This window comes from Podarcis liolepis, assembly GCF_965112155.1.
Source record: "Podarcis liolepis genome assembly, chromosome: 6".
Lineage (NCBI taxonomy): Eukaryota > Metazoa > Chordata > Lepidosauria > Squamata > Lacertidae > Podarcis > Podarcis liolepis.
The window spans coordinates 60,194,893-60,207,682 of record NC_139559.1 but is presented as its reverse complement, the minus strand read 5'-3'; the positions used below and the strand labels follow the sequence as shown (position 1 = coordinate 60,207,682).

Genomic DNA, 12,790 nt, shown 5'->3' with positions numbered 1-12,790 from the left:
TTGAATTGCAGACACTGGGCTAGCTCTAAATTAAGTTGGTTGACTTTGGGTCCCATTGATTTCAAGTTGATCATGACTTAAGTCCCATTAATTTTAATGGGAACTGAAAGTAGTTATTTTAGTCTGGATTATATGAGTTCTTCCATCTTCCATTGTATTCTAATAAAGCTTTCCTATGCAGATTGGCCACTTTGAAAGGGGAAGAGTTTCCTCTGCTATTTGTCTTTGTCTTTGCTTTTGCCCTCTTTGTTGGAGGGCCTTTTACAGTGGCCTAGGAATATGCAAGCTGCATCTGCCTTCCAAACATATTTCCCTCAGTATGTTCTTTCATGAAAAGAGGCAATGACATTTCCCACTAGGTGGAGTGAGGGAAAGCATTGCAAGTACAGTGGTACCTCGGGTTAAGAACTTAATTCGTTCTGCAGGTCTGTTCTTAACCTGAAACTGTTCTTAATCTGAGGTACCACTTTAGCTAATGGGGCCTCCTGCTGCTGCTGCCACACCGCCGCCATCCGATTTCTGTTCTCATCCTGAAGCATAGTTCTTAACCCAAGGTACTATTTCTGGGTTAGCAGAGTCTGTAACCTGAAGCGTCTGTAACCTGAGGTACCACTGTATAATGGAAACCAACTTTCTCTGCCTTCTTGAGTGTGATTGTATCCTCATTGTAACTGAGTATTTGTTTCATTATCATTATTTAAATATCCTTAATAAGATATCCTTGCTGTTCACCCCACCACAAATGACATTGTGTGTCTGCTGCATTCTGTGAGTTTTAGGGCACCATCTCAATCCACAATCCAGCAGAGGCTGGTGGGCAGAGCTGCTGTGCCCCAGAGACTTGAAGCTTTCTTCTGTGCCTCCTCTGTCCAAAGTCTAAGTCGATAGGGGACAACAGCACGGGCAGAAGTCTTAGAAAAGGAATGATGTTGGCAGAGCGGAAGCAGTGAAATGTTGCATGGAAATTGGACCCCACTCATACTAATTTTTCTCCTTGCGTATTTTATTATGCATCTGAAAAGCATGTTTGTTTTCTAAGCTACTGTTCTGCATTTGCGGTACCTCTTCTTGTTCAAGTAGAGTAACTCTGATTTCTTTCAATAACAGGGGAGCGTTTGCTGTCCGCTGAACACTGTCAATTGGCACATGTGAATCACTCCATTGTAACATCCTAGCTCCTGAACTGCCTTAGAGAAAAGCATTACTGCTAAGTAACTTCATTTTATTTCTTGAAGATAAAATGAGCCAAAGCACATTTAATCAAAGGGATAGCGGAAGTTCTATTTCTTGAGCAAAAGAGAACAGTAGTCCCAAAATACTATTGTAGCAATTCTTGCTTTGAATGACTTAAAGGAAGGAGCAGCACCGAGAAGATGGAAATTATGAATGCTTTCGTAGCATTGACTATTTTTATTGTCCTTGAGAATCTTGAACCTCTAAGAGGAGCCAAGCTGGTCCTGCTGAATAAAGAAATCCACGTTGAAAGAGGACGCGTTGCGTACATAACTGAAAATGAGCTACAGTTCAATATTTCTAAGGAGAGAGATTCTTGCAAGGTAGAGGTGGTTTTAAATGAGCCTGTGACACAAAGAGTTGGGAAACTTACACCCCAGGTAAGTATCATTAGTCCAGTTTCTTATTGGCTTAATTTCTAATTAGATATGAAATGCTAGTCAGTTTGAATGGAATAGCCATGTTAGCTTAGCCGTTCTCATGTTTATGGCTCCATTGTCTCAGTTCGAATCAAGTCATGTCACGAATCTCAGTTTGAATCAAGTCACGTCCTTGCCCAACATTTACACACCATAAAATTGCCTCCTGAATATGAGCAAATTGTGAATGCAAATGTGTGGGTATGGAAAAACAGCTTCCACATGAGTGGTCTTACCCTGTTCTCCATGGGTTGGCTCAGAAATGAGCAGAACTCTCTCCTCCTCCCCCCCCCCCGCCGGCATTAGAAATAACCCATCTCCAGTTTACAAGCCAATCCAACATTTGCAAATAACCTACACATTCACCCAATCTCCTTCTCTCACAACCCACCTATTCCTTTCAAAACAACTTACCCATCTTGGGCAGCAGAAGTGGTGCTCCAGGAACAGCAGAAGGTAACTCTATACCCCCCCTTCCCCTCTTCTGCTCAGCATCTTGTTTATGACCTCGGGCGGGGGGGGGAGGGAAGCCCCTGTTGCATTTGGGAAACCTATTACTCAAGAGTAATAGGGTTTTGTAGGGTTTGAGGAATTGAGAAGCTGGAGCCTAGGGGCACTAAGAGTAAGGGGTTTAAGGGCTGCTGGAGGGTAAGTGAATAACTCTCTGCCTTGGGTTTTCATTTGTGGTCCTGTACAGCTTGCCTCGCTTTTGAATCGGACTTTTACAAGCTTCATTCACTAGGCCTGAGCACTGAATTTTTGTGGAACAAGTCCATTTTGCTCATTTGTTTCTGTTTCTCCTGTTAGGTATTTGATTGCCATTTCTTACCCAGTGAAGTGAAATACATCCACAATGGTTGTCCACTGCTAAATGAAGACCGTGTGATGTTGAGAGCATACAGGTTTTGCTTCATTTTCCTTGAATGCAGTTTTGCATATATAATTACTTTAGAAGGACACATATATTAGTTAGCATTCCAGACTCTTAAACAAGGGGGTGCATATTGCCTTGCTATAGATAGCCCCCCCCCCCACAGGGCAAAAAGCAGCTTCAGGGGGCCATTCTAGTGGAATAATTGCATTAAAGCAAAGGGTTAAGGGCAATCTCTTGTACCAGTTTTCTGCTTTAGATTGTTACCTCCAAAGCTGCATTCTGTCAAACAAACAAAACCAAAAAACACACCACTATTACAAAGGAATGAACCTTTGACTATTTTTGTTGTTGTAAATTTTTGTCTGCAGTTCTATGTCATTTATCCATCCATAGTATTTTCTTCTGTCATTTCAGGAGTGGCTGCTGAGCCTATAAATAATTCTGTCAAAGGGGGGGGGGGAGTTATTCCCCATAACAGTAATGGAGCTTTGCTTTTCTGGATTGGAATTTTGACCCAAACCAAATAAGGCAACCTCCAAAGCCAGTCATCCCCAAACTTGGCCCTCCAGCTGTTTTGGGACTACAACTCCCATCATCCCTGACCACTGGTCCTGTTAGCTAGGGATGATGGGAATTGTAGTCCCAAAACAGCTGGAGGGCTGGGTTTGGGGGTGCCTGTCCAAAGTACTTCAGGATCAATTCAGACTTGTTTCCAAAGTGCTGAACTGGGATCCGGACTGCTGCTTGTGGCCAGTGCACACCCCTACTATCAATGACTATTAGCTATGTTGGCTATGTGCTGTCTCTAGTACCAAAGGCTGTCATGCCTCTGGTCTGATCCAGCAGAGCTCTTTCTACATCATTATGTTTGTAATTCATTAACTGGTATTCTGTTGGAAAAATCGAAGTACATATTCTCTGTGCAGAACAATAAAAACAGCAGTTAAAAAGCTGATTCCTAGAATCAAGCAACCCTTAAAACTTTGTATATGGTGCCCCTAAAATCTTAGGAGGGAATGTTTTGTACTTACAGTCTTCTAAATTTCCATGCAAAGATTGTTACTGCTCACCAGGAAGTATTTGCCGTCTCCCTTTTACAGGTTTACAGAACTGGAGACCGCTGTAGAGATGTTTACTCTTCATATAGTGATAAGAAGCCCAAAACCGAGTCTTGTTCAGTTTGGACAAGCATCTCTAGAAGTTCCAGAATTCTTTGGGATTTCTCAGCCAATTGACAGAAACATTTTGACTTTCAAGTACAACGGTTTAGGTAAAGCCTGCACAGTGAGGATCTTGTCGTCTGAATTACTGTTTCCTGCTGTTGGGCAAGTAGTTGTTGAGGACTCTAAAATACAGAAAAGTGAAGATACATCTACATACACCAAACCAAAAAAAGGTGACTTTTAATCTTATTTAACTTTCCCCTTCCCAGCTGTAAGCTCTTTCCCAAGAATTGCCTCCCTCTTTCTCACACTCAAAAATGTATTTCATCTTGAAACAGCTTAGCGTTGGCTAAGCAGGCACCCTGTTGGCATATGTGCACTTGTAGTCACTGAATTGGCATCACATGGCCTGGGCTATCTATGTACAGCAGATCTGGGGGAATCCCTGGCCCCGCACGATTCAATCCTTTAGACCAACTGTCTAGTTAAAAGGGGACAGTAAGATGCTGGGAGACGATATTAATTGAGTTCTCTTTCAGTTGGAAGGAGAATGAAGAAGAATGCATTCCCACTGTCCTGGTGGGAATATCTACCCATGAATTCTGAAATGTGTTTCCAGTTTTGATCCAGATTAAAGCAAGGGTGTATTAAATAGATAGTGTTTTATTTTATCTAGAGATCTTCTGTTAACCCAGTCATTTAGATAAAAGAGGTTCTGCTGAATATGCAAATACTGTAGGTCATCACTACTGAGCTAGTAGTTAAGTCTTGTGGCACTTCAGGGCATCCGAATTGCCACTGGATTGGCCATGGTTCTCTGGCATGCAGATCTGTGTTTTTAGTGTGCACAACCCCCTGTTTCAAAGATTGTGTAGCTTAAATTAGAAGATTGTGTAGTTTAAATTACAAGGTCATCCAAAGTCTTCATTCAATATTCAGAATATGTAAATCCCTTAAAGGTTGCTTGTGTTATTAAATAAAAGAAAGATCATTTAGAAGGTCAGAAATAGTTTGTTCTAAAGTTGTGTTTCTGCCTTAGCTGGACAATCCAAACCACCTTGTCCCAGCAATGGTGCCTGCCATTCAGGATTAAAAGAAATACACCTTCTAAAGATGAGCTGTGAAGACTTTCTGGAGATGAGACTTAGGTACCAACACCTCAGTCCCCCATCACCTGATAAGGATTATATATCCATACAAGTAGAAATCAGAGACAAAAAGAGCAGATTTCAGCTACAGGTAAGGACAATGCAGCAAATCATATTTTCCACACAACTTTCTGTTGTTTTTCCATACTCCCAACCTCCCTCCAAAAAACTATAGGATAAAATTACTTGCATGTTAATTTGCCTGGCTATGTATCAGATTCAGTACATGCTGATTGTGTGGCAAGATGGACACTTTATTGAACCCAGAGGAGGAGGAACTAAATATAGCATCTCTCTCTCTCAGGGGAGCTGATGGAGTGGCCCTGCTTCCCATTCTGCCCCCTACCTCACCCACTGCTGCACCTTAATGGAATGTAATATTACTATTACAAAAATAGTATTTGGAAATTCAGTACAGTTCGCGGATTCATTGCATTAGTCATGTATCCATCACGAAATTTGTACTGAGAAGTGCAAATTTCAAAGGAAGTCTGTTTTTTTTAAGTTTGCATATTGTGAATTGGTTATTTTTGCCTTTTAATGGCAAGCTGAATTCAATTTCTCCCCAGTCCTACTTGGAGCACATTATTCCAGACAAAGGACTACCAGATACCACAAAAATATATGTCTTAGCACTTGCTCCAAATGTTCTAAAACAGACCCTATTGATCATTTCCTCTCCTCTGAAAACCAGACTTTTGAATCTGATAACAAATAGTTGTTTTCAGTAGTTATCTTTTGTGTGTGTAATAATACCCAGTTGAACCCAAATAAAGTTCCTTGAACTACATTTAAAAGCAATATATTAATGCCCCTCTTCTGCACTGACTGTGAAGAGACATTTGGTTTCCTTGTTTGTAGGCAGAAAATGTGTGGATTCCTGTAAGGATAAAAGGGGCCATTCCAAACAGACAACCTCAAGCTGCATTCATGTCCATGTTCATCTTGGAGATAGATGAGTTCATTCTTACTCCTCTCACGACAGTGACTTTGGATGCCGAAGATGAAGAAACCCCGAGGGAAAGATTGCTATTCAACATTACTAAACCTCCTCCTCAGGGATATGTTACCCACCTGGATGACCACTCCAAGGCTATTACGTCTTTCACTTGGCAGGATTTGTATGATACAAAAGTTGCTTTCCAGCCATCTAATATCTCTCATTCTGAGAGACAGAACTATGAGGTGAGAGATGGGATGTGGCTGCTCCCCTCCCCTGGTGCTCACAAGCTAGTCTATGCCTACAGCTCAACAGTCACAAAGGGACTGAATTAATCTTTTCTCTCTCGCTCGCTAGGTTGAGTTTCAAGCAATTGATAGCCTCTTCATGAACAGCTTCCCTATCATGGTCCATTTTTCAATTCGAAGTGCAGTAACAAATGCTCCTAGAGTTGCATGGAACACAGGTAAGGAAAATCCCCTTTAAGATTTTCTTCACAGATGTGGTTTTGCAGCAGATTCAGCCTCCGTGTGCTGTGATAACGCAGACATAGGATGGTACAAATAAATTTGATTTCAAAGAGAAAAGCATTCTACAGTGGTAACTGGGCATATTTATCATCCATATGAAAGATGTGCTTTATATTTAGAGTATAGTGGCCGCATCTGAACTATACATCTGAACTATACCACAACTTTAGTTCATTCGGGTTGCTGAGAGTTGTTTGGCCGTCCCCTATTCCCTTCAAACAGCTACAGTTCTGACAGTGAACAATCAATTCCCCTACCCAGGGAACTCTGGGAATCTTAGCTCTCAGGAGGGGGAAAAATGTGAGTTCCCAGGAATATTTGGGTGAAGCCATGACTGTTTAAAATGGTATGATACTGCTTGAATTGTGATGGGGCCAGTGACAGGATTACAGTAACAATCCTATTATCCAAATATGACAAACCCATGTTACTATCAGTACTTCCAGATGGGTCTTTAGTGTGGAATTGGTGTTAATCATGCATGCAAGTTTTTCCAGTGCGCACACAAAATGCCAGCCCATATTTCCCTCCCAATTTAAGCTGGATTTACCTTTTCCAGGGAATATCTGACATGTAAAAAAAGAGAACCTACAAACCTATTGGCAGTGACCCATTTGCAATATCTCAATGACTTGCTTGCAAATTAAACATCCCTGAATAGAATCCTGCCTCTTGCTTTTGTCTCACCATGTTCTTTTAACTGTACTCCTAAGTATCAAACCAGTTAACTTTTCTGAATTTCCCCCACAACTGCATTACTTTTCCACCTAGTGCAATTGCTTACTCTGAAAGCAAAGCTCATGGCGCCTTTAATGCTGAATTGCTCTATGAGCTCATTCAGAGCCACATGACTTCATTGTGTTTGAAATACCTGCTTATATAGGGCTTGACTTGTTGGAAGGACAGTCTCGTCCAATTACCTGGGAGTCTCTTCAGATTGTAGATAATGATAACCTTGATGCTGTTCAGCTGCTTGTGGTGGAAGGCTTATATCATGGCTGGCTCACAATCAGAGGTATGTAGCTTCATGGTCTAAAAATTTGTGGAATTTAAAATTGAAAGTTCCTATGTGTGTCTCCCTCCCCCTCAGTAATGAGAGTACAAAATAAAAATTAGAACTTTGCAACCAGACCTTTGCTTGAAGCAAAATAGATGGTTTCGTTGTGGTGGAAAGTGCATCCTTTTTTTGGTATGTGGAGGAAAACATTATGAAGATACTGATAGAAACCGAGTTGAGCTTTAACTTGCCTAAGTGGAAAGACAGATGGCAATATTTTCATCTGTAATAATGTTCAGTTATTTATCTAGTTCCTTCAATTGTAAAGGCACTCCACGGTGTCTGTTTTTTGCAAAAGGCATTTAAGCACATACCGGGAAATTTAGGTTTGTGCAATTAAAGTGCTTTGTTGTTCTAGCACAAAAAAACCCCCACTTTATAAAGGGAACAGACTTTTTAAGTTTAGGAAAAGTTACAGGGAAATGCACTGAAAAGTGTAGAGTGAGTTAACAATTCATGCAAAGATGTATAGACATCCTGCAAACAAACCAGAACAAATGCTCAATAAAGACAAGATAAAGATAACTAACCTCTGTGTAACCTTTGTGCAACTAAGTCAGGGCTCCTACATGTAAGTAAATGTGACCTGGATTCAGTAGGTTGTCAAATCAAATTCTCCCACTGCTTTTTCAACATGGGTATTAATATTATGTCAGCTAATATATCCATGCTACAAGCATGTTATCCTAGGGTTATCAGATGTCCCCGGATTTGCAAATCTGTCCTCAGGAAATGCGGCAGCCTCAGCAGCCCGGTGCCATCATGGTAGTGCAGTTGGCTCTGGATGGCTTCAGGAGCTGCTCGCTGCCCGCTGCAGTGGTGCCTGCCATTTTTCCTTGCTGGAACTTCTGGCGAGGAAAAATGGCGGGTGCCATGGCAGCGAGCAGCTCCTGAAGCCAGCCAGAGCCAACTGCATTACCAGGCTGACTCCGGGCTGCTGACTGCCGCTGCTACCGCCACTGCTGAAGGGGAACCGGGGACATCTGGCGGTACAGATATACTGCCCCCTTCCCCCTTTGTTTTGACTGATCAGGGGAGGCTCAGGAGTTGCAGGTGGGTGGCTGTTGCCCAGTTTTTTTAAAAAAAACTCTGTGCATTTATGTTTCACAGGGTACGAAAGAAGGGCTTTGAACCTTTATACAACATGCATGTTTGCTTGGCCCAGGGTCTTTGGCCTCACCATCCCCCCTACTGACTCCCTGTTGCTCCTCAGCTTCAAAATAAATAAATAAAAAAAATGTGTCCCCGGATTCATTGAAAAAAATCTGGTAACCATATGCTATTCAATCCATCCAATGTTGCTGCATAAAGACAGCATAGTACCAGGCTCCCATTCACTGGAGAATATGTGCATAGGCATCAAATTATATGTATCCAATCTATTAAATTGACTAGTCTGAAGGAAAAGAAACTATATCTAAACATAGGTAACTACAGCCAAGCTGCTCCAATGTATTAAATAGATGCATGTTAACCAGCAGCAAGAAGAACTGCTGTTTTTCTTCTTTCATCTTGTGTAGGTAACAAAGGCTTCAGGTTTTCAGTTAAAGATCTCAGGGATGGAGTTGTCCGTTACCATCATGATGACAGTGATACAACCAAGGATGACATAGTCTTCAGAATTTTTGATGAAAAGCACAGTGCTAGGCACAGATTTCCTATTAACATTCTTCCAAAAGACGACACCCCTCCATTCCTAGTGAACAATCTTATCTTTGAGCTGGAAGAAGGCAGCACAGTTCTTATTGAAAACCATATGCTTATGGCTACTGATTTTGATTCGAGTGATGATTATATCCTCTACAAAATATCCAAGCCACCCAGTGCTGGAGAACTTATTAAGCAACACTTCCCAGATGGACCAGGTAGTGATGGGGTTGGGAACCTCAGACCTGGGATCAAATGTTTCTCTTTTCAGCCCTTGAGCCCCTGACCAGACCATATCCTGGGGAGACACAGCCAGATGGGCGGGGTATAAATAAATTATTATTATTATTATTATTATTATTATTATTATTATTATTATTATTTATTTCCTCTCCCAAGACCACACCCCTCAGTAGTCTTGCTCTATGCTCTCCTTGATTGCTTTTGTCTGGCTGAAAATGCACTTGGACTGTAATAAGACCTTTTGCTTATATGGATGGAGGATGAGAATATGTGGGTGGGAATCTGTAGAAATCTGCCTTTTGATTGGCTGGAATACACCCTAATATATATAGGTAAGAGTCTCATCCATTGCTCTGCCTTGAAAGTTGCTGGGAATGTGACCCTCATTCTGAAAAAAGGTAGAGTAACTATGTCTATTAAAATGAAGATGTCATTATTAATCAGAACAATAGCTGTTAACATATTAAGCCAGATAGCTGGTTGTTGAACCAGTTGTGCAATATTTCTAGGGTGAGATTAGAAGGTATGGAAGGAGGAGACCCAGCTGAGGGCAAATCACATTGTTTATATTCAAAAGATGAATTTAAAAGGATAGAACATGCCTCAAACATGGAAGAGCTGCTGATAATCAGTGTAGATGGCATTAGGGATACAAGAGCCAATGGTCTGCTTCCAATATGACACCTTAATGCGAAGGAGAAAAATGAATTTTCTGAAATTGGTTTTTGTGCTTTGTTGGATTCTCAAGGTATTCCCGTGTTTAGCTTTTACCAAAGAGATCTCTTCCATGGGCTTATTTACTACCGTCATTTTGGAGGGGAAATTTTTCAAGACTCGTTTGAGTTTAACTTAGCTGACAGCCAGGAACCACCGAATCTCTCAGATCCTCAGGTAATTTGTTTTACAATTTCTCTTGAAAAACCAAGTTGCAGCAGAGGAGAATCCTAGAGGAAAGATCTAAATACAGTGGTACCTCGGGTTACATACGCTTCAGGTTACATACACTTCAGGTTACAGACTCCGCTAACCCAGATATAGTGCTTCAGGTTAAGAACTTTGCTTCAGGATGAGAACAGAAATCGTGCTCCGGCAGCGCAGTGGCAGCAGGAGGCCCCATCAGCTAAAGTGGTGCTTTAGGTTAAGAACAGTTTCAGGTTAAGAACGGACCACCGGAACAAATTAAGTACTTAACCCGAGGTACAACTGTAACTTGATTAGAGCTCCATGGAAACATCTTGTTCCTTAACTTAGATGAGAAGTCAGCTCCCCACCCTGGGTCCAATAAAAAATATGGATGATCCTCTCATATTATAGTGCATACATGACTATGCATAAAGTATCAATATGCATACTATTTATTTTATTTTTAAAAGAAATTTATATACTGTCCTTTGTCAAGCAAGATAATGTAAATACATATACAAAAATTAAGAAGCACCGCTGTATAAGGTCAGAACCCAAAAAATCTCCATCCTTAGCATTGGACAAAAGTTTAGGGTTCTATGACAAATGTGTGCATCCTTTCATTACAAGAAGAGGTCCAGCCTGAAACATACATGAACTTGTGATCTTTACATCTGCAGCAGGAATAATGGGTGCCTACCTTTTTAGATATTTGACATTTCTTCCAAAAGCTCCAGAGCTCTGAAGGCAATGTGGCCAACAGTAAAAGCTCTGGTTCTGTTGCCTCTGCTTAATTCAGATACCATCTATGTCAGGGGTCAGCAACCTTTTTCAGCCCTGGGCCGGTTCACTGTCCCTCAGACCATGTGGGCGGCCAGACTATTTTTTGGGGGGGGGGATTAATGAATTCCTATGCCCCACAAATAACTCAGAGATGCATTTTAAATAAAAGGACACATTCTACTCATCTAAAAACACGCTGATTCCCGGACCGTCCGCGGGCCGGATTGAGAAGGCGATTGGGCCACATCTGGCCCCCGGGCCTTAGGTTGCCTACCCCTGATCTATGTCATGCACACTCTTCCTGGTACTCCTCAGCTTGTATTTCTGACACTACCCTGGAAGAAGGTTTGAACAAAGATGTAGCCTCTTTACAGGGCCTTATATGTGTGTGTTAGGGTCCAAACACTGTGAAGCTTATGACACACAAAGTGAAGCTTACAGAGAAGATGATTTCTATGAGAACCATCTTTGCTCAAAGAAATGTTATAATTCATACCCTTTATTCTCTCTTTATATTACTAACTGCAGTAGCACTGTTGGCTTCCTGAATTATTAATCAAAACAATTTGGAACTGACACTAAAGACTAAAGGTTATTTGGTTATTCTTCACGTTGGATAGACCACAAAAACAAACTATATGAGTACCTGATGTTACACTTAGGCAATCTTTGTGATTTATATGGTGGTGCAAGATGTTCTCAAGCAGTAAATGCTGTTTTTAAGGCATACATCCATGTTCTCCCAAGCCCTTTAATTACAATCTAAGTGCTTCAGGTTTTTGCACTAAGCTCCCCTTGCTGGGCTTCATGCTGCTTTTGTTTTAATTATCTTTTGTGCTTTTTTTCTGACTGAGCTTTCTGCTTTGAAACATTTGTTTGTTTTACAGGTTTTTATTGCAAATTATATTTTCCATTACATTGTCTACGCAAACATCCCAGAGAACTTTATTGAATGGGTGGTATACAAGTGAAACAGATCAATAAACAGGGTTTTGCGATTGTCTTATAGATTGTGATGATTCACATCATGCCAGTGAAAGACCATTTGCCAGAAGAAGTCCCTGGGACAACAAGGCACCTTGTGGTCAAAGAAACAGAGATAGTACATATCACAAAGGACCACCTCCATTTCACAGATGCCGAATCGCCAGACAGCCAACTTATGTATACAGTTACAAAGCCATGTTTCTCTCCCGCTTCCCCTGGGTATGTAAGTCTCTATGCATCAACGAAGGAAGAAACTCTCAAAGGATGTATCTAAGCGAAAAGGCATTGTGTGTACATTAACACTATACAGGTGTTGCTATCCTCAGGTGAATGCTAATTGTAAAACAAGTAGTCTCAGTCTCCATCGGGACGGATACCTACGCTGGGTAAATTTCACCTCTCCTTTCGCTTAACTAACCCATTTTGTAGCAAAAGCTCACCCACTCCCAGGGAGTGGAAATAATTCTTCGGTGGAACTGCTCCTGCCTGCAGCCACTATTGAGGAAACTCTTGAGTACTCTGCTCTGTAAAGGAAGAATGACAAATATAGTCAATTTCGCTTCCTTTCTTCTCTCCCCTACCCTCCGCCCCCCGGGCCTCACCCCTAAATCATAGCAGAACTGATTTCAGAAGTGAATTGGGGGTGAGGACAATATCAACTTTTCCCATCGAAAGCAGTCTCTCTGTGTGACATGGTGCATACTAAATGTTTTTTCTTTAGGAGAGATTTATTAACTTCCCACTTCTTAATCTCTGGAGGCTAGTTTAGGAGGAACAAAATTTGGATTCTGAGGAATAAATGGGTGTCATAGGGGTTCCCATACTAGAGAAAAAGTCTAGTGTGCAAATGTCCAAGAAGTCTT

The 12,790-nt window shown here is 41.3% G+C and overlaps 1 protein-coding gene across 4 annotated transcripts in view; it reads left to right on the top strand.

Annotated features, from left to right (window-relative positions):
* Nucleotides 1–12,790, top strand: part of LOC310709985 (FRAS1-related extracellular matrix protein 1-like) — a 110,810-nt gene that overhangs the window by 7,466 nt on the left and 90,554 nt on the right. For all 4 annotated transcript variants that reach the window (XM_083510202.1, XM_083510203.1, XM_083510201.1 and 1 more), the window contains 10 exons: nucleotides 1,108–1,613; nucleotides 2,460–2,554; nucleotides 3,627–3,922; nucleotides 4,729–4,928; nucleotides 5,699–6,022; nucleotides 6,135–6,243; nucleotides 7,191–7,322; nucleotides 8,885–9,229; nucleotides 10,003–10,145; nucleotides 11,950–12,146. In XM_083510202.1, the coding sequence (XP_083366328.1) occupies nucleotides 1,374–1,613; nucleotides 2,460–2,554; nucleotides 3,627–3,922; nucleotides 4,729–4,928; nucleotides 5,699–6,022; nucleotides 6,135–6,243; nucleotides 7,191–7,322; nucleotides 8,885–9,229; nucleotides 10,003–10,145; nucleotides 11,950–12,146 (2,081 nt within the window). In that variant the 5' untranslated portion in view covers nucleotides 1,108–1,373. The remainder of the gene's footprint in view (nucleotides 1–1,107; nucleotides 1,614–2,459; nucleotides 2,555–3,626; nucleotides 3,923–4,728; nucleotides 4,929–5,698; nucleotides 6,023–6,134; nucleotides 6,244–7,190; nucleotides 7,323–8,884; nucleotides 9,230–10,002; nucleotides 10,146–11,949; nucleotides 12,147–12,790) is intronic.